Raw genomic sequence first — 22075 nt, 5'->3', positions numbered from 1 at the left:
CAGGAACTTTATCGGTACACAGTTCATGGATCAGTTCCTTCCTCCATTTCACAAGAGTAAGTAACTTATGATTAAAATGGTTCCCTAACTGTTTTCTCTAGCTTGCAAAATATGTGTTTAATTGTGTTTTGTTACTTGTAACCTCTTGTACTGTATCTGGTTAACTCTTTATATTCTCATATCACGTCTAAAACCACAACATGTGCGTCACGAAAACACGACATGTTCATTTGCATCTTCAGAGTTTACTACAGCAGCCCAAAATTTGAGGCCATTGAGGAGGATTGCCTACATTTAAGAAGCGGTTAAATAATATCTCTTGTTCTTTTTCAGTCAGACCTTGAGCTTAACAGGTATATTGTCTTAACAGGTATATTGACAAAATCATGGGTCACGTGTAAAGAAGCCATCCTGGCAGGCACAGGATGTCAATATGATGCATACCTGCCAACACTCCCGTATTGTTCTGTCCCCCGGAAAACTCCCGGCAGTCCACCCCCCCTCCTTTCCTCAGCTTTTTGGTTCAGTCCCCATGGTCACCGAACCCACCGCACAACCATCTTCATACCTGCTTCCCAGTTCGCGTGCACCTTCACCCCTGCTCTTCAGTTCGCGCGCAACCGCCCCCCACCCCTCCTCTACACCACGCGCACCCCCGGATAAAATTTCCCGCATTTTATGATCCAAATGTTGGCAGGTATGATATGATGTCAGATTGATGTTGTACCCCAAATGTTGCATTTTGTTTGGAATTGAAAATCAGGTTGACGTCAGAACCCAACGTCAGGCTGACGTCAATATCGAATGTCGGACAGATGTTGCATTATGGTTACTTTCCAACATAACCTAAAATCCACCAAATATCAACGTCTAATGATGTTACAGCTTGACGTTGTGTAGACGTTGCCACTATGACCTCTATCAGACGTTGGATTTTGGTTGCCATACTTGATGAATAAATGTCAGAATTTGACATCAGTATGACGTTGGTTTAAGATGCTGGCTAGATGCTGGATTTTGGTCACTTTCCAACACAACCTAAAATCAACCAAATACAAACGTCATTTCATGTTGTTATTGGATGCCAAAATAACAGTGTCCTTGAAGCTGGAGACCTAAATCTAACCTAATATTAACGTCTTATGATGTTGGGTGCCTGTTGGGATTTCTCCACACCTGAAGCATCTTCAGCATCAGATGAAGTTTCTCAAAAGAAAAAACAAACATGCAAACTAAACAATACATTAAGCAATATAAATATACAAATAACTAAATAAATGCACTTAAAGAAAACATCATGACTTTGGCTTTGAGTACTTTAAAAGTTTTATGCAGCAAGAAATTAAAAGAAAAATAACAGAAAGTACTTGATTTTCACTCTTTACTTTAAAACATAGCACATCATTACAGCTAACAATATGTAAATTCATACTAAACATTCATAAGAAAGTAAATAAGGAAGTGCATTATTACTGAACACCAACAGATTATATAGTTATGAATAAATCACATAACTGCTTAGGTGTATCTATAGATATGAGCACATGTCATACAAACCCATTTTCACATCCCACGGTTTCTTACATTGTCTACTTTGTGCCAAACGTAGCCTTCTAATTCACCAATCAACAATAAATGAATGTATATGTATGTAGCCTATTTAAAAAAGGGTTTCTTTTATAATGTTAGACTTTAAGCCTGCTGAACAAATATTTCCTTTCATGATATACAGTAAACACAAAGGTTGAGTCATTGAATTCAGTCACACAAAAGGTTGTTAGATATTCTCAATAAACATTATATGGGTCATTGCCTGACCAGATCACTTTTGAAACTTTTAATTCAGAAGTAAATGTTGTAGACATTCCATGACTTGAAATGGCCATCACCACTTTCTCAACTGGTAACTTATTTACCCTCATTGTGAAAACGTAGCCCTATATACATTTCTGGAGATCGTGAATTATGTAGCCAGAAGTACGTATGGCTGCATTTCGTCGTTAAAACGAATGCTACGGGGCGGTATGACACTTCTTTTTCACGATACCTGCTGACCGCTTACCTCCGTGTGAACGCTTTCCTGCTCTTACCAGATTGTCCAGTGGCTTGCAGTGTATGTTGGTGTACTTAAGATGAAAAATGAGTTGACCGTGACAACGGGGTTCGAGTATGACGAAGAAAGGTTTCAGAAAGCCGGTAAGACAAAAACAAAAGCCAAAAAAAAAAACCAAATAAATAACAGTGTGAGAATGTGGTAAAATCTGAAAATGTGGTAAAAATCTGGATTTTTCTGGATTGCTTTTTAAAACACTATCGCTTGGGTTTAGGAAAAGGGGTAGGTCGGGGTATTGGTCGGTTGGTCAGTCAGTCACTCATGAGAAGAGCCGGCACGAATGACACTCGTGAAAGAAACATGAGATCTCAAAAAGCGTACACAGTGGCCTCTGGTGAATTTATACAAGAAGAGCAGGCACAAATGGCACTCGCATGATTTACACAAGAATAGCAGGTGTGAACAGCACACGCGAGAGAAATTTGACATCTCAAAAAGCGTACAAAGCAGCCTCTGGTGGATTTACATGAGAAGAGCAGGCGCGAACGGCACTTGCGAGTTAAATTTGAGATCTTAAAAAACGTACACACTGGCCTCTGGGGGATTTACGCAAGAAGAGCAGGCGCGAACGGCAATCGTGAGAGAAATTTGAGATCTCAAAAAGCGTACACAGCAGCCTCTGGTGGATTTACGTGAGATGAACAAGTGCGAACGGAACTTGTGAGAGAAATTTGAGATCTCAAAAAGCGTACACATCGGCCTCTGGTGGATTTACGCGAGAACAGCAGGTGCGAACGGCACTCGTGAGAGAAATTTGAGATCTTAAAATTACGGCACTCGTGAGACAAATTTGAGATCTTAAAATTACGTCACTCATGAGACAAATTTGAGATCTTAAAATTACGGCACTCGTGAGAGAAATTTGAGATCTTAAAATTCGTATACAGTGGTTTTTGGTGGATTTTCGTGAGATGAACAAGTGTGAATGGTACTCGTCAGAGAAATTTGAGATCTTAAAAAGCGTACACGGCGGCCTCTGGTGGATTTACGCAAGAAGAGCAGGTGCGAACAGCACTCGCGAGATAAATTTGAGATCTCAAAAAGCGTACACAGCGGCCTCTGGTAGATTTACACGAGATGAACAAGTGCGAATGGCACTCGCGAGATAAATTTGAGATCACAAAAAGTGTACACAGCGGCCTCTGGTGGATTTATGCGAGAAGAGCAGGCGTGAACGGCGCTCGCGAGAAAAATTTGAGATCTTGAAGATCATACACAGTAGTCTCTGGTGGATTTATACAAGAACAGGCGCGAACGGCACTCGCATGAGAAATTTGAGATCTTAAAAATCGTACACAGTGGTCCCTGGTGGATTTACACGAGAAATGCTGTGTGAACAGGACTCGTAAGAGAAATTTGAGATCTCAAAAAGTGTACACAGCGACCTCTGGTGAAATCATGAAAACAAAAACTGCAAACAAACGTACCTCCTGGGACGTATTTGGCGTTCTCCAGAAATGTATATATGGGTAAGTTTTCACAATTGGTTGTATTTACCAATATTCAAAGAATTCTTGAGTGAGCAAGTCTACCAATATTGAGGAATTTTCAAATGACAGCTATGGGGTCTGTCCAACTACTCAGTTATTATAAATTTGCTGCTTTATAATTTACATTCATTTACTGAAAATATAGCAAATGGGCTATATGAGTTTCTTCTCATGAGCACACTATTTAGTCTTGGGCCATATGGCTATGGTTATGACATCTGGCGTTAGACAAAAGGAAAATAGCACAGATAATAAATTACCTAAAATAAAAAATATACATATGTGACAGTCAAAAAAATTAAAAAAGTGAATTTTCTTGGCCTAAGACTTCTGCACATTACTGAATGAAAAAGAAAACACTTGCTCAATATTTGCCATGAACTACAATAATAAATAGTATCAGAGTAGCTTTTACGAATCAACAATAGCAGATAAACAAACGAAATATGATCAGAAAAATAATACAATGTGTATGAATGGTTTCAGTGTGCTTACTACAGAGTAAGTATATTATACAATCAAAAATAACCCCATTGGGAGGCAAATTCAAAAATCTACTTTACCTTTTTTCTCTTTTAGACATACAAAAACATCTAGTTATCATATGAAATGAGTTCAGTCAGTATCATACAACATCTGTGATTCATTAAGGAGAGCGCGATACAAGATTGTGACACTTTCACAAATCTGGAATAATCTCATACTAGGAATTAAATTCAAAATCACCCAGGTAAGTGAAAGGAATACCCTGTTTAGACTATTTGGCTGTGGAACAAATGTCTTTGATCATCTGGTAATAAATGAGCACTGTATGCTGGTCAGCTGAAGTCTGCCTTTTAAATACCACAAGGCAAATATAATAGTGGTGAATGATACAGATTTGAGCACATCAGGGTTATGATTGTCAGTCAGTTTTCTCCGGATGGAGGTTTGTGGAGTTTTTATAGTCAATAAATACTAGAACTTCTATTTCTTCCCATTTTTTGATGTGAACTTATTAAAGTTTTGCCAGAATGGAGATTGTCCTGATTTGGAAACGTGGAATTCGACTAGATCTGATTGTTGCATGTCATCCGAGAGCACGAAGGGTCCGTGAGACGAGGGGTCCGAGGGAGACACGCACCTGCTCTGGCTCACACCTGCTCGGGAGAATTCAAAAGACAGGAAAAAAAGAAGAGATGTTTGAGAAATGATGAAAATGCAGCCAACTGGAAGAAGCGAGCCAATGCTGAAAGCAAAATAATCAGTGTGCAGCTGTGATGAATCATGCTTCAAAGCATACAGAACATCCCTTAATCAATGTACCATGGTAAATAGCCACAGTTTCCACCTAAATACCATAGTTAATAATAAAAAAGTCCACTTCTGCCTTAATGACACACTTAAATTTAAGCAAATATATGATGGTGAGGTAAATCTCAAAACTACCTTCACTTTTCTGAGCCACTTTTTGCAATCCGCTAGTGTATAGGGGAGAGCGGGGGCGAAAGTAACATGTGATAAAAGTAACAAATCGATTTTCTCAAATCCCTGACATTTGCTTTTCCAGCCTATAGCAGCACATCCTGCATGCAACCCTTGATGGAGCTGCCAAATATCCTGCTGATAGCTTCAAATTTCAGTTTCAAGAGCAGAAATAAATTATTGTAGCGGTTCTTTTTTCCTTTTCACAAGTCGTGTTTCTCTTTTCATGTGTCACACTAATGATCAATCTACAGGTTATTTAGTGCAGTAACACATCCTTAAGTTTGCAATGTTTGAGCTTTTCAGTTTAAAAGTAGATCAGGTTTAAATGGAAAGAGTGCCTGTGGGGAAGAACGTATTTACAGTTAGTTCCATAAATATTTGGACATCGACACGATTCTAACATTTTTGGCTCTATACACGAAACAAAATGACTGTCAGCATTAATTTGAGGGCATTTACATCCAAACCACGTGAGTGTCTAGGAATTACAGCAGTTTGCGTATGTGCCTCCCACTTGTTAAGGGTCCAAAAGTAACAGGACAGAATAATAATCATAAATCAAACTTTCCCTTTTTAATACTTGGTTGCAAATCCTTTGCAGTCAATTACAACCTGAAGTCTGTAACGCACAGACATCACCAGACGCTGGGTTTCATTCCTGGTGGTGCTCTGCCAGGCCTCTACTGCAACTGTCTTCAGTTCCTGCTTGTTCTTGGGGCATTTTGCCTTCAGTTTTGTCTTCAACAAGTGAAATGCAAGCTCAATCGGATTCAGGTCAGATGATTGACTTGGCCATTGCATAATATTCCACTTCTTTCCCTTCAAAAACTCTTTGGTTGCTTTTGCAGTATGCTTTGGGTCTCCATCTGCACTGTGAAGCCTGGTCCAATAAATTCTGAAGCATTTGGATTAATATGAGCAGATAATATTGCAAATAAGTCATAATTCATCCTGCTGCTTTTGTCAGCAGTCACATCATCAATAAATACAAGAGAACCAGTTCCAGTACATACAGTACATGCCCTCGCCATGTCACTATACTACCACCATGCTTCACTGCTAAAGTTCAAGAGCAGTTCCTTTCCTTCTCCATACTCCTCTCTTTCCATCACTCTGGTACAAGTTGATCTTGGTCTCATCTGTCCATGGGATGTTTGTTCCAGCACTGTGAATGCTTTTTTAGAACTATAATCTGGCCTTCCTGCTTTTGAGGCTCACCAATGGTTTACATCTTGCGGTGAACCCTCTGTATTCCCTCTGGTGTAGTCTTCTCTTGATTGTTGACTCTGACACACATACACCAACCTCCTAGAGAGTGTTCTTGATCTGCCCAACTGTTGTGAAGGGTGTTTTCTTCATCAGGGAAAGAATTCTTCGGTCATCCACTATAGTTGTTTTCTGTGGTCTTCTGGGTTATTTGGTGTTGCTGAGCTCACTGGTGCGTTCTTTCTTTTTAAGAATATTTCAAGCAGTTGTTTTGGCCACGCCTGATGTTTTTGCTATCTCTCTGATGGGTTTGTTTTGTTTTTTCGGCCTAATGATGGCTTGCTTGACTCTCAGTGACAGCTCTTTGGGTCTCATCTTGAAAATTGACAGTAACAGATTCCAAATGCAAATAGCACACTTGAAATTAACTCTGGATGTTTTATCTGCTCATTGTAATTTGGATAATGAGGGAATAACACACACCTGGCCATGGAACAGCTTAGAAGCCAATTGTTCGATTACTTTTGGACCCTTAACAAGCGGGAGGCACATATGCAAACTGTTGTAGTTCCTACAGCGTTCACCTGATTTGGATGTAATTACCCTCAAATTAAAGTTGACAGTCTGCAGTTAATGCACATCTTGTTCGTTTCATTTCAAATCCATTGTGTTGGTGTATAGAGCCAAAAATGTTAGAATTGTGTCGATGTCCAAATATTTGTGGACTTAACGGTATGTCCCACTGATAATATTCATACTTTATTTTTCACTTCCACATTAGAGTTTGCAGAGTTTGGATTCATATTTTTTAAATTAATGCATGCCAATAATAATAAAAAAGATTTAAAAAATGTAAAAAATTGTAAAATATTGCATTGTTGGATTTTGCTTTTGAAACATTTGATGCAAGTGAAATTAAAAAATTAAAATGCTGTTTAAAATAATTTTTTTTTTTTTGCAAAAATAAAGGACAAAATATGTTTGCAGTGAACATTATCTAGGTCATAGTCAGATATATTTAAAATAAACAAGATTAAGCCAGTAAATCTAGCAAATATTGTTGTTATTTCCGTCTCTGCCTATGGGTTCAAAATGAACAATGCAACTTTTGTTTAAAGTGAAGTTATATTGGACTTGTTCTACACTGACACATGTTGCATTCGCAGATGTGTGTGTGACTCTCTCTTTCTTTTCCTCTGCACAGGCCCCACCCCAATTACACATATGACGTGCCCTGGGATTGGCTGGAGTGACCCAGGGCGTCTTTAAAAAAAAAAGGAAAATGGGCATGGAGCGGGAGAGTGAGTAGGTTGGCGTGTGAATTGGCATTTGGTGTTGTAGACAAAATTATATAGTGGCAAGTGTTATTTTTGTTTGTGTTTCCCCATTTTGTTGCGTGTTGAAATTTAGACGTTTTTAGTTTTTTATACATATGTACATGTTTTCCCCACGCTTGTTATTTTGATTTTGGTTTATTTGTTGTTATTGTAAATTTACATACATATTGTACTTTCTACATACATGGTGAGAAGAAGTAGGGGTTGGACGCCACACTTTTCTATAAATATTTTCTCTTGTTTTTATATATAGTCAGGAATGTAGGAGTAGTTTTGTATTTCTGTTCAGCCTGTCTGGCACCAACAACCATGCCACGTTCAAAGTCACTTAAATCACCTTTCTTCCCCATTCTTATGCTCGGTTTGAACTGCAGCAAATCGTCTTGACCATGTCTGCATGCCTAAATGCATTGAGTTTCTGCCATGCGATTGGCTGATTAGAAATTTGCACTAACGAGCAGTTGAACAGAAAAACACTGTACCTAATAAAGTGGCCAGTGAGTGTATATTTCTGCAAAAAATGTTATCTTCAGAAATTAGGTTTTTATTAAAAATGGTACTTTCGTCTCCGCTCTCTTCTATAGTATCCAAATACTACTTGGAACAACTGTATGCAACATTTAACTGTATATAACTTCAGTAACTATGGTATTTTGGCAGAATTTACCACAGTCATGACAAAATTATAAAGTATGAACTACAGTCATACATGAGTCTAAGCAATTGAAATATATATATTTCCAACAACATGATATAAACACAATCAATAAATAGGCAGCTGTTTTTCTAGCAAAAAAGAAAGAAAATTTCCCATGGCATTTTGAAACACAATCTTTTTGAGTTGATAATAGTTAGAGATAGTTCAACCGAAACAAAAAACACTCATTATTTACTCTCCCTTTTCTAAAACCTGTTAAATTGTAATCAAGTTGGTCTTTCTTAGCAATACTTGCCTTGATTTAATGATTTAAAATTTTATTGAACAAAAAAAAAAACAACAGAGATTCATAAGACTATACCAGGGTTAGTAAATAATGAATTATAGTTTTTGGGTGAATTATCCCTTTTAACTCATTTTACTTATAATAATAATAAAAAATACCAAGATTCTTAGATAGTAGTAGCTTTTTATAGTTGTATTTCAAAGTCGTTGCCATGCTGCTTTGTGGAAAGAACTAATTCTACATTAAATGCTAATACAAAATACCTTTATCATTTTCATACCATGTCCATATAAAATGTCCCTCTTTCTCAAGATGATATCTATCAAAGAATCTGCAAATTCAAGAACATACTTCACCGTTTGTCAGTGAAGCATTGAGGATGACAAAAAATAATGACCTACAAATATAATATATAGGGATTTCACTATAAAGCAGACATACTTTTTCTATATGTAAAATTACACCAACTTTCTCTCTCTATAAAACAAACAAACAAATAACTTAAAACAGATATCAAGGGGCCAAGCACAAATGCAAAATATTCATTACAAGAAAATGAAGTAGGATGTACAGTTGAAATCTGAATTATTAAACCCCCTTTGATTTTTTTTCTTTTTAAAATATTTCCCAAATTATGCTTACCAGAGCAAGAAAATTTTCACAGTATGTCTGATAATATTTTTTCTTCTGGAGAAGTCTTATTTGCTTTATTTCAGCAAGAATAAAAGCAGTTTTAAATTTTTTAAAAAGCATTTTAAGGTCAATATTATTACCCCTTTCAGCTACTGTATATATATATATATATATATATATATATATATATATATATATATATATATATATATATATATATATATATATATATATATATATATATTTGATAGTCTACAGAACAAGCCCAGCCTAGTTAACCTAATTAACCTAGTTAAGCCTTTAAATGTCGCTTTAAGCTATATAGAAGTGTCTTGAAAAATATCTAGTTAAATATTATTTACTGTCATCATGGCAAAGATAAAATAAATCAGTTATTAGAACTTAATTATTAAAACTATTATGTTTAGAACAGAAATTAGGGAAAAAAATAAACAGAGGGTGACTAAATCAGGTTGTTTAATAATTCTGATTTCAACTGTAGCTTTTTCTGTAATAATTGAAAGAAAATAATTGGTGCACCACAGTGTTCACTTCATGGAGCTTTGGATGTCTCCTATATCCGACCTTTCCATTTCAGATTTTGAAGTGCCTGTTGTTTTACTGATGAGTCATTTACTGTAAGTCTGTTTGCTTAAGAAAACAATGAAAATGTGTAATGTTGGTGTGTCTCCCCGAATAACTGCTCATAACCTCTCACCAGTTGGTGGTGCTTTTACTAAATGTCAATGCACATAAAACATTCAGTCCATTATGGACTATAAATAGAGGCAGAGTGCTTCTTGCTGCAGCATCCATTTGCTGCTTTTACCTAAGTGGTGCTTTGACTATATACTTCCACCAGACATATAAACGCACAGTGTTGCTATAGCAGTCAGCCTTATATATGGGCTACATTTGACAGTTGAACTTAAAGTTGTCAGTATTTTTACAAACTATTTGAACAAAAGAGATATCTTTTGCAACTAGCATAAAAGAAGACTTATTGTACTATAGAGTGACCCTAACCAACAAAGTCATTATTAAAAGTGCCGCAGAGTGAATATCGGGATCACTGATATGCACGCCTCAGGCTGCATTTGATTAGCCACATCATTTCCTAGTGAGATTACAACAATGATTATTTCTTCCCATTATTTTAAGTTCATCCAAGTTTGTATTTAATGTATTATGTATGTGGGACTCTTATTTTGAAAACGGGAGACTAAAAAGTAGTAGCGTTGTACACAGAGGCTGTTTCTCAATATGTGTTCTTCAGCGGTCTTGCATCCTCGTGTTCTAGTGTAATGTCATCATCAGCTGCCAAAGTTCAGTTCCAATACTCAAGACCACAAGAACAGAGAACACGCGAAACTTCCCGGATGTGATCTTGATATCAAGGACTCACCGATGCAGACTTGAGCACCGAACTCGCTCTGGAAGTCCTATAAGTCATTGCGACTGGAGGTGGGAAGCGCAGCATTTTATTTAGATTTATTATTAAAGTTCAGAGATATCATTTATTTACCTCAGGAGTTTCCCTAAATGAAACGGTGAAAGTAAAAATGACCATGAACATCTTAATAACGGAATAAACACATTAAGGGTGTTTGTTTGCTGAAATTCGTATTAAAATCTGTTTTATTTAACGTATATTTATAATGTTTTTATGCATAGTAAATATTTTGAAAAGGGGAAAAACAATAAATCGTTGTATGAATGCTGTAATGTTTAAATAATTTACCATTTAAAACGCGTGAATGTCATGTGACCATCAGGAAGAACGCAGCATCTCATTTCTCAGAGGACACGTTCTCTGCCCTTGCGGTCTCCCGAGTTCGTTCTTCCGAGGACACCTGGCAAGACCGGTCTCCACAAGAACGCAAGTCCGTTCTCAGCGTTCTTGGAATTGAGAAACAGCCAGAGTGTTCACAGCTTGTCAGAATGCAAAATGCAGGATATACAGATTATACATTTATTCAGTGTTGCCCCAAAAAGCCATAAGGTTTGTTTAAATGTTTATATTGTTAGTTTAATATGTATATTGCAGAGTAAGTTTGTAATGAGGAAGCAGACGCATGTAAATTAATGAATATAAGTGTTTAGACTGCAAAAAAATGCTTTTCTTAGATTTTTGTGGGTAATTTCTGTGGTTATAAATGAGCAGATACAATTTTTTTAACTTACCTAAGCAACATACCTACTGTACTATACACTGTACTACTGTACTATACACAACAATGCTGTCGATTTTAACACATTGAATCAATGCACACTATGGCAAATTTAAGGTTTTGACAAGAACTGCCATACAATTCATTAGGATGCAGCCGCTGCAGCAATATTGGGGCTACTGTACTTCTGGCAGCAGTGGCCAATCACAATTCAGAAAAGAAGATGCATTATATTTCAATTCCTTCAATTCCATCAGAAAGTGATGTGTTTTACAAGTTCACACACAACGTTCTGCATTTTCAGTAGCAGTACCAAAATGAGTTTCCAGTCTAACAAGGAAAGACACTATAAGACAGTTAAAGAGATAGTGCACCCAAAAAAATTGTTTTGAAGAAGGCTGACCTCCACTGGACCACCATTGACTTCCATAATATGTGTTTTTCCTATTACGGATGTCAATTGTTACAGGTTTTCAGCTTTCTTCAAAATATTTTCTTTTGTATTAAACATAAAAAAAAATTATAAAGGTTTATTACCACTTAAGGGTAAGTAAATAGTCATTTTTTGGTGAACTATCCCTTTAATGTTCAAGTTCTTGTGAGCAAAACCTTTTATATAGTCACAAGCTGTATTCCTGTTGAAAAGGACTCAGCATCGACAGATCTTGTCAGATCCTTTTAGTTCATTCAGCAGCACAGCCTGGTCCACAAAGGACCTCTACAGTGGCACACGCTGTCAAACCCACATGGCTCCTGAGTGACGCAGACAGCCAGTCTGTGAAGGCTCTTCTGACCCAGCTGCCTGCTCTATACTCCAAGGGCCCTTTTGCCAACATGTCAACTACTACTGGAAGACAACTCTGTGTAAGGCATCTGCATCATCAATGTCTCCAGTCCCTGTGGTTCAAATTATAAGCAACTTAACTTTGAGACTGTAGAGTTGAAGAGACATAAGACATTAGAGTGTGCCAATTTTCATTACACTTATTTCTACTATCTGCCCTATATTTACATTTACATTTAGTCATTTAGCAGACGCTTTTATCCAAAGCGACTTACAAATGAGGACAAGGAAGCAATTTACACAACTATAAGAGCAGCAGTGAACAAGCGCTATATATTCACTATACCTGTGAAAAATACAGTAGGACAAACAGAGTAATGAACCTTCAGTGCTTGGCCCCAGGAACTATAAAACAATGCTAACATGTTGTTTCGCAGAATAGAGATTAGAAACCAATATCAATCAGCATGTAAGTGTGCTTTCACACATGTAGATCAATTGCTTTGTTTGAAATCAGGGTTTAAAATGGTTAAATGTTGCTTTATTATTCTTGGCGCAGTTCACTTTCATATGGCAAAGTTTCTAAACGGACCAAAAAGTCATGTGTGATTGAGTCAGTTGCAAAGTCTCTTCACAGTGGTCATATATTTATATTAGGGCTGTCAAAATTAGCGCGTTAACGCACGTGATTAATTTGAAATATTTAACACGTTAAAAAAAATAACGCAGTTGCAGTTTTTTTTTATTTCCTGTTGTGGTCGACGTGTGTTCAGGGACGGCGCGTGCATAGAGGCGACCTAGGTGGCCGCCTTGGGCAGCAGAATAGTGAGCGAACCCCCTGGTCCTAACTTTCATCCGCGAACTGGTCACTTTCTTTTTCACTTCCGGGTTGAGGGCGGTGTGATTGCCGTTTGCCTAGAGCGCCAGTTCAGCTTGCTCTGGCCCTGCGTGTGTTTAACGTGCAAATAAATTTGGATAAGATCAAGGACGCACTTTTAGAAGAAAGGTTTCAGTATAAAACAATTAATGTCACACCACCAGGCTATCCTGCGCTTCCTCCAGAGTTTCATGCAATTTCGGATGTTTCATTTTTAATCTTTAGACTTTAACTGCAGTTCAGCAGTTCACTCTCATTCAGCATATTTTCATTCAGGATGTTTTATTGGAATTTGTTACCTCATGGCGAACGGAAAGAAAAACCTCCGCATTTCGGGACTCGCGTGACCCTTTAAGGTAATCAAAAATCGCTGCTTACATGTGAGACTCTTAATCAGTATTATCTTAATCATAAAAGCAGAGTATTGGTGTCCATGTAAATGTACTGTAGTGAAAGTGGCAAAGGAAGTCGCAAGCTGTCAAAGACAGCCACAGTCCTATTCTCTGCCTTTAAGCTGCGTCCATGAGCCCTCACATTTTATAAGTTTGACGTGTTTCCCCCCTACACGCAACTTTTGTAAAGCGTCTGCTTCACGTGCTGTGTCAGAATCCTTGCTTGTAAAATACAGCCAGACTTTGATGAATAAGCAAATTTACTGAACGCGATCATGCGTGTTGATCCGGGTCCGCTGTTCTGTGCGCGTTGTCTGTGTGTGTGTGTGTGTGTTTGTAGTCCACTTAGAATCCAACATGGAAATAATTTTTGTTTGTTATTGGCATTGAAATTCAAATGGCGCTTAAATGCCTGTATTTTTATCTCTGTAATAAATATGGCGTTTCGTGATTAATCATGAATAATTACAAAAAAAGTGTGATTAATTGCATTAATTTTTTTAATCATGTGACAGCCCTAATATATATATATATATTCATTTATTTATAGTACTGTGCAAAAGTTTTAGGCCATGAGAATTTTCACCCAAAAAATGATTTAAGGTTGGATATTTAAAAAAAATATTAATTTACATTTCTAAGCATTATTTTTGTCGTTGATCGGAATTGTACAGTGAGATTATTGTCTGCACAAGGAGTCTGACAACCCCCAAGGCTCCACACACAGTCTGTTTGACATGGATGACATGAAGAAACAGAACAAACTGAGACAAACTAAATCCAGAAAAACGTTTGCAACATCTCTATAATGCTTCAAAAAGCCTGCATAAAGGACTTTTGCACAGTACAGTACTGTATATAACCTTCAGCATATTGTGTGGTTCGTTGGATTGGATTGCTTTCCCTCTACAACAAAGTTTTTAACCAAGCCAAGGACACCTTGCTCAGATGATGTCAGATCAATTGTTTTACCTTGTTCACATATACACAAATGAACTGAGCTGGGGAAATGCTCCAGGTTCCAAAACAAATGTCTAAGTGTGAAAGCACCCTTAGTTTTCTGTCTTTTCATTGTTGCTTGAATACATATTCGTATACATACATGGCTATACTGTATATATTAGCCCTCCTGTGAAATTTTATGTCTTTTTCAGATGTTTCCCAAATGCTGTATAACTAAGAGGAGATATTTCCCAACATATTTTTTAACATAAATTTTAATAACTAATTTCTATTAATTAATCAATTTTGTCTTTGCCATGATAATAGGACAACATATTTACCTAGTTATTTTGCAAAAACTAGCAATTGTAAGTGTAATTTAAAGGCTTAACTAGATTAATTAGTTTAACTAGCCAAATTAGAGTAATTAGGCAAACCAGAGTATAATGATGGTTTGTTCTGTAGACAATATATATATATATATATATATATATATATATATATATATATATATATATATATATATATATATATATATATATATATATATATATATATATATATATATATATATATATATATATATATATATATATAAAGATATAGCACTAGCATTTGACAAAGGACAGCTTTCAGAATCTCTCCCAGTTCAGTGCTGGATTCAGCTAAAACTCCTCAAAGGAACAGCTCCAACAGACGAAGCTGTGAATTGTGAGACGCATCCTGTAAGTATTTTTTTATTAGTTAAAATTGATCAACTTGAAGTTGAAGTTGAAATTGATCAGCGCAGTGTTAACAGTATGCTGTAGTGAGGATGTAAACAAGGATGTAAACAACGGGAAATGCTGTTTGGCCCCGCTAACAATTTAGCTACAAATTGTCAACAAATTAGTCTTCAGCAGCGCGTGCAGTGTCTCTCTATGCATGTCTCTCTATGCTTGTCTCTCTCTCTATACAGCTGCCTTTCATGCATTCTATATCTTAAATCAGAGGTGTCCAAACTCGGTCCTGGAGGGCCGGTGTCCTGCAGATTTTAGCTCCAACTTGCCTCAACACACCTGCACGGATGTTTCTAGAAAGCCTAGTAAGTGCTTGATTAGCTAGCCCAGGTGTGTCTGATTGGGGTTGGAACTAAACTTTGCAGGACACCGGCCCTCCAGGACCGAGCTTGGACATGCCTGTCTTAAATAATAAACTCGCTAAAGATATCAGAATGTGTTTACTTACACGTTTATGCTAAATATATGTAAAAGACACTTGTCAGATTTTATTTTAGAGAGCAGGCGAGAGGCTCAGCTGTGTGCTCTTCATTTCTGTCTGATTCAAGCAGCTAACACTGCTAACAGCTGCTCTGACTGGACTTTTTACACAGGGCAAAAGTGCGTGATTGTAGGGGCGTGACGTGGAGCCAATCCGCGAATCAAAGCACATTATGTTAGCGGACTAATCAGAGCTTCTTGAGGGCGGGTCTTTCAGAGAAACTAGGAAATAGTCATTTTCATGTTAGCTGTATATATATCAAAGTAAAATAACACGATTTTCTACAAGTGAAGCATGAGCACACATTACTTTGCATCTTATAAAAACAACCAAGCCTTAAAAATACACTGTGGACCACCCTTCTAAATTATTTTTTTCAGTTTTTTATTTTAGTTGTAGTAGTTTAATCCTACTAATCAGTTCTCCTTCCATTGGCTCCACGTTGTGATTAAATTGAACTGAGAAATATTCATTTGATGTGATTAAGGCAAAGAGTATTCAATTAAAATGAAAATAAAACAAACGACACTGCATTATTATTGGCAGAGCTGTCGATCAATTCAGTCCAGCACAAGTTTATCAGTTCTGCACTCCCGCCAAAACTCTGATGACAATCAATGGCTCTGTCTATGCAATTCAATGAAGCTGTCATTACAAGTATTGCAACTGCAAGACCTCCGAGGATAGACAGAAAGAGATGATTTCAAATTGGGTTCAGGTTCATTTATACAGTTGAAGTCAGAATTATTAGCCCCCCCTGTTTATTTTTTTCCTCTTTCTGTTTAATGGAGAGATTTTTTCAACACATTTCTAAACACAATAGTGTTAATAACTCATTTCTAATAACTGATTTATTTTATCTTTGTCATGATGACAGTAAATAATATTTTACTAGATATGTTTTAAGACACTTCAATACAGCTTAAAGTGACATTTAAAGGTTTAACTAGGTTAATTAGGTTAACTAGGCAGGTTAGGGTAATTAGGCAAGTTATTGTATAACGATAGTTTGTTCTGTAGACTATCAAAAAAATAAATAGCTTAAAGGGGCTAATAATTTTGACCTTAAAATGGTTCATGAAAATTTAAAAACTGCTTTTATTCTAACTGAAATAAAACAAATAACACTTTCTCCAGAAGAAAAAATATTATCAGACATACTGTGAACTTTTCTTTGCTCTGTTAAAGAACATTTGGGAAATATTTAAAAAAGAAAAAAAAAATTCAAAAGAGGGCTAATAATTCTGACTTCGACTGTAGATGTCTTCCACTGTTTTCTATCACTAACTATCACTAGTTTATTCAGTTTGAAAAGATGTATCCAGTCATATAACTGCGGGTGTTGATTAGAGCTTTTGTCACTATGCTGAAAATGATAGTTTGTCTACTTTTATTAGTCATTGCCCAAAAACTCACGATGTGTCCAGTCTGAAAAACATGAATCTATGAATATGTTCATGTACACTAGCTCACTAGAGTAAAGCAACAATGAGAAGACGGGAAGTAGAAATAGAAGAATGTTGAATTCACCTGGTATCGCTTTGTTGCCTCACCTTTCTGTTTGGTAACTTTACGCACTGTCATGGCAGCTTGTTTTTTTTGATATTCAGAAATTTCAAAACCTGCACAAAAACACCAACAGAAGGAGAAGAGTTGAGGTGAGGGAATAGAATGCAACTGTATTTTATACAAATAATGGTACAAATAATGGTACAAAAAACTGTATTTTATACAAATAATGGTCAAAATCCTTTCCAAGCACAGAAGCTATGTTTCCATCCAAAGATGCTAAATAGACCTGAAATTTGGGTAAAACATTTAAAAATAAAGCACTATTTTTGCATGTTTCATCAAGTCATATTTAAGACCTTCAAAGACATTTTTAGGACTATTATGAATTATGAATTGGATATTCAGAGTTATACAGGGCTGAAACTGCTTGAAATCCTGCAACGTGACTATTGCAGATTATCGATATCGTCATATCGATGCTGAAACGAAATATTGTGCAGCCCTATTATGCGACAAAATGAGCAAAAAAAATGTGGATGGAAACATAGCTACTGATAAACTAATCAACGCAAGACAACTTACCAATTTTTTCATCCTCTTGGACCATCTTGCGCTCCTCATGAAAAGCCCTCAGCCAGCGGATCTTCTCTTCTGGCTTCTTGGCCAAAAAGATGTGAATCTCGTCGCTGTCTCTGTTGTGTAGCTTGAAAGCATTTTTAACGCTGACGTTGAAGTCGTCATCCCGTCCATCAATAGCATCTCGCACTGCGTATCTATCCATGTCAATGCGTCCTTTGTAGTAAAGTATATCCCGTCGTATTAGGTCCTGGGAAGAGAAGAAAAGTGATTACTGAAGGTTTTTTTTTTTTAGCTTGTGAGATGACTGTATCAATGGAATAAATATGCCATAAAATGTATTTATAGCTAGCATGATCACTTGTATGTCTTTTGCTGGATGACTGCAGTGCTATAATATACACTTGATTATGTGGAATTTACTGTAATTCTGATAAAGCAATGTGATCTGTTAAGAGAAGTACAAAAACTGAGAAACATTTAAAAAAAGCTGCTGATTGTTTTGGAAATTCGGCCATTTTATTGTCATTAGTAAAGCATCTTTAATTAAGGTGTTTGGAAAGAATGGTTGGGAATTCTGAGAATCTTTCAAACTGTTATAGTGTGGATATATGATGATATATAGATACTGTATATAGGCTCAGTAACAGTTTATATATAGAGCACAATTAAAAACATCCACATTTGGCCAATGTGATGTACAATGTACAAAAGAGTTAACATAAATATAAACCATGCAAACAACCAGTGATGGGAATAACAGCACTATAAAGAAACGGCATTGCTAACGGCGACGCTTTTTTCAGTAACGAGTAATCAAATGAATTACTGTGTCCTCCGTTACAGTGATGTTACCGTTAGTGACAATAAAATGTGCGTTGCTTTAATTGAGAACACTGAAGCGATTTTCATGCAAGCAGCAATCTCAGCCATAGGACTAAGCACTTATTCTCTGGGGTGTGTGTGTGTGTGTGTGTGTGTTCAGGGCTGGGGCAGGACACATAACCAACCAGTGATGATGATTGGTGTGTCTGTGAACGTGGTGTAACTGAGAACGTGCTGATTGGCTTAGATAGAGTCCATTTTCATCGTTTGCCAAACAGAGGCAGACTAGGGCGGGTGTTCACACAAGTCACACACACCAACGACCAGGAGTCAGAACGATAGCAAATCCAACAAGTTCAAAGGCAGCATTTGCAAACTGGAAATAGAAGCACTACTTTTCCCTCGTTGAGGTGAAAGGCAAGAATGTTTATCTATTTACAGAAACTCTCTGCGTCGGTGACAAGTAATTCTAATCTAATGAAGCACCTCACGTCGTCACATGCCACCACAAAATTAGTGGCTACATAGGTGATAACGTGAGCTCTGCTACCAATACAATTAATAAAATATATATATACTGTATAAAAAATAATTGTTACCATCACCAGTGATCCAGCATTTGCAGATCGCTGGAGAACTACACATATGACACTTTAACAAACTACATATCCCAATCCGACACCTTACACACCAGTTCCAGGTCACCCCTGATTACTTGCACACAGCTGTAGCTCATGAAGACTGATTACATGGACTATATATACTCCTCACATTCACACACACATGGCTGAGTCTTGTTTTTCTGTGAACATTTCTAAGCGTAGGGCGCCACGGTGGTGCAGTGGTTAGCGCTGTTGCCTCACAGCTAGAAGGTTGCTGGTTCGAGCCCCGGCTGGGCCAGTTGGCATGCCTGTGTTGAGTTTGCATGTTTTCCCCATGTTCACGTGGGTACAGGTGAATTGCATAAACTAAATTGGCTGTAGTATATGTGTGTAAATGTGAGAGTGTATGGGTGTTTCCCAGTACTGGGTTGCAGCTGGAAGGGCATCTGCTGTGTAAAACAAGTTGGCGGTTCATTTCGCAATGGGGACCCCTAATGAATAAAGGGACTAAGCTGAAGGAAAATGTTTCTAATAGTTATCCTTGTCTTGCCTTCCCCTTTTTTGTTTACCATTCATGTTGTTTTGCCACCTGTCCTGACCATTTACCTGTTTCTGACTACGTTCTACCCTCATGCTCCAGTTTGCACCTGTTTGACCATTGCCTGCCTGACTATTCCCTAAATAAACTACACATGGATCCTCACCTCCGTTGATCCCCGATGTTACAATAAAGTTGAAGACAAAATTATTAGGCCTCCTGTGGTATTTTTAATTCTTTTTCAAACATTTTCCATGAGATGATAAACAGGGTAAAATAATTTTTCTATTATATTTTTCCTAAAATATTGACTTGCCTAATTAACCGAACTTGCTAGGTAATATAGTTAACCGATTTAAGCCTTTAAATTACACTTAAACGCAATACTAATATCTTGCAAAATAACTAGTTAAATATTATCTACAATGATGATGGCAAAGACAAAAACTATAATTAAAAAAAAATGTGTTGGAAATCTCTTCGTTAAACAGCACATGGAAAATATTTGAAGAAGAATTTAAATATCACAGGAGGGATAATAATTTTACAGTACCTACGATTAAATATTTAAATAAATTAAAACATAGGCATAAATACAACATTTGACACTAACTCCTCACTATATACAGTATTTAGCAAATGTCATGTACCTTTTTGCACAAGACCAGCTGATGATCAAAAAGGAAGAAGACTCGCTGCTGACTCCTGCCATAAGGCTGATAGATCCACGACATCTCCCCCGTGTAGATCAGCTCTGAACTTCTGTCCAGAATGTCATCACCCTAAAAAACATTAGCAGTCAAGGCAAAGAAGTTAAGTTAAGCTGAATTATTAAACAAACAAAATGTGGTCATTAGAAGTCATTTTAAACGATAAGAAGTTTTCGAACAATAAAAGACTAAAGAATAACTATTGCTTTTGCACTTTGTTCATGTCCAAATGTACAAAACAGGTGTATCTCAAAATATGTAGTTGAATTAAATTTTTTTTAGGGACCAAGCACCAGCGGTGCATAGGCCCTATTGGAATTGCCTCATTTATTTATTTATTTATTTTTAATAATTGCTCTGGTGCACACACACCAGAAGTGGCGAAAATGTATGTTTGATATGTGTTTCTGAAATGGCTGTGGCAAAATGGTTCAACAGTGCCACCTATACACTTTTGATGAAGTTTTTTTGGCAAGCCAACTGTCCTGACCTGAACTCTATAGAGAATATGTAGATCATTATCAAGAGGAAAATAAGAAACATCCAACCAACAATACAGATGATCTGAAGGCCACTATCCAAGCAGCCTGGACTTCAATAATGCCTCAGTAGTGCCACAGGCTGATCACCTCCTGCCTGTTACAGTCTCTGTCTTGTCTTAGAATTCACTTTGGTCTTGCACTTGAGTTTATTCATGTAATTCCCTGTCACATTAGCATTCTTGTGTTTCCTTAGTTGCCCTTGGTAAGCTCGCTGCGAAAAGGGGCGGGATTAAACAAGATGATTAGACATTTAAAAAAGCCAGCGATTGCTCCATATTTTAAATTTATATTCAGAGAGGTCGTGTTTTAATCCTCGATTGGTCTCACGCAGTCAAGTGATGCGATTTCACAGGTCAGAGTTCACCAAGCTTGAACTTTGCACCGCAGCGACATGCGAAACTTGACGCATGACCTTGCGTTTCCGGTCTGACGCGTTCGAGTGCGTACGAATGGAAGTCTAAGGGAGGAAAAGCCCACTGTGAGCGCAGCTTCAGTTTCTTACTGTCTCCACCCCCTTGTTTTCTAATTTACTCATTATCCTTTTGTCTTATTCACTACGCTGTAAAAATTGCTAGGTTTCACACAATTCCTTTATGTTGTCCCAACACAAATTAAGTTAAATTAACTGAATCGTTTTTACAAATTTAAGTGGATTCAACATAAAACAATTAAATTAAGTACCATAATGACCGCATTTGGATCCTAACTCATCATTCAACTTGCTACACAACCAGACGTGACACTAAAGCAGTAAATCATGCACAAAAAAAGAGTCACCAACCAAGTATTGAGTGCATGTTTTGGAAATCTTGAACATTTCTGTTTTGTAAATTTAAATTGATTGATCTTTGAGAAAATTTCCTTTTTTTAGATACCTGTTCTTATTTTATTAAAATATCCATTAATTAACAGTTCTATACTTTCTGTTTATTTGCTGTTATGAATTGACTTATGGGCCTTGCAATCTGCTCTGTCAACTTACGATGTTCAAATTTCTAATCGTTTGTTAACATTTTTGACATTTTAGTATAGTTTTATACAACATATTGTTTAAGAAATGCTAGAGAGAATTCATTCATTTAATTATTCATTTTCCTCTGGTTTAGTCACTTTATTGAATAAACCGTCAACTTATCCAGCATTTGTTCTACACA

The 22075-nt window shown here is 36.8% G+C and overlaps 1 protein-coding gene across 5 annotated transcripts in view; it reads right to left on the bottom strand.

Annotated features, from left to right (window-relative positions):
• Positions 1-3661: 3661 nt before the first annotated feature.
• arhgef9b (Cdc42 guanine nucleotide exchange factor (GEF) 9b) overlaps positions 3662-22075 on the bottom strand; it is a 104218-nt gene continuing 85804 nt past the window's right edge. For 3 of the 5 annotated variants that reach the window (XM_056472000.1, XM_056472001.1, XM_056472005.1), the window contains 4 exons: positions 20320-20451; positions 17711-17954; positions 17170-17238; positions 3662-4742 (listed from right to left, as the gene is read on the bottom strand). In XM_056472000.1, the coding sequence (XP_056327975.1) occupies positions 4570-4742; positions 17170-17238; positions 17711-17954; positions 20320-20451 (618 nt within the window). In that variant the 3' untranslated portion in view covers positions 3662-4569. Of the gene's footprint in view, positions 4743-8767; positions 8889-17146; positions 17239-17710; positions 17955-20319; positions 20452-22075 lie in introns of those variants that run through there. The other 2 variants (XM_056472004.1, XM_056472002.1) reach the window with 2 other exon arrangements.

This window comes from Danio aesculapii, chromosome 14, assembly GCF_903798145.1.
Source record: "Danio aesculapii chromosome 14, fDanAes4.1, whole genome shotgun sequence".
NCBI classification, from domain to species: Eukaryota; Metazoa; Chordata; class Actinopteri; order Cypriniformes; family Danionidae; genus Danio; species Danio aesculapii.
This window is presented reverse-complemented; position numbering and strand designations above follow the sequence as displayed.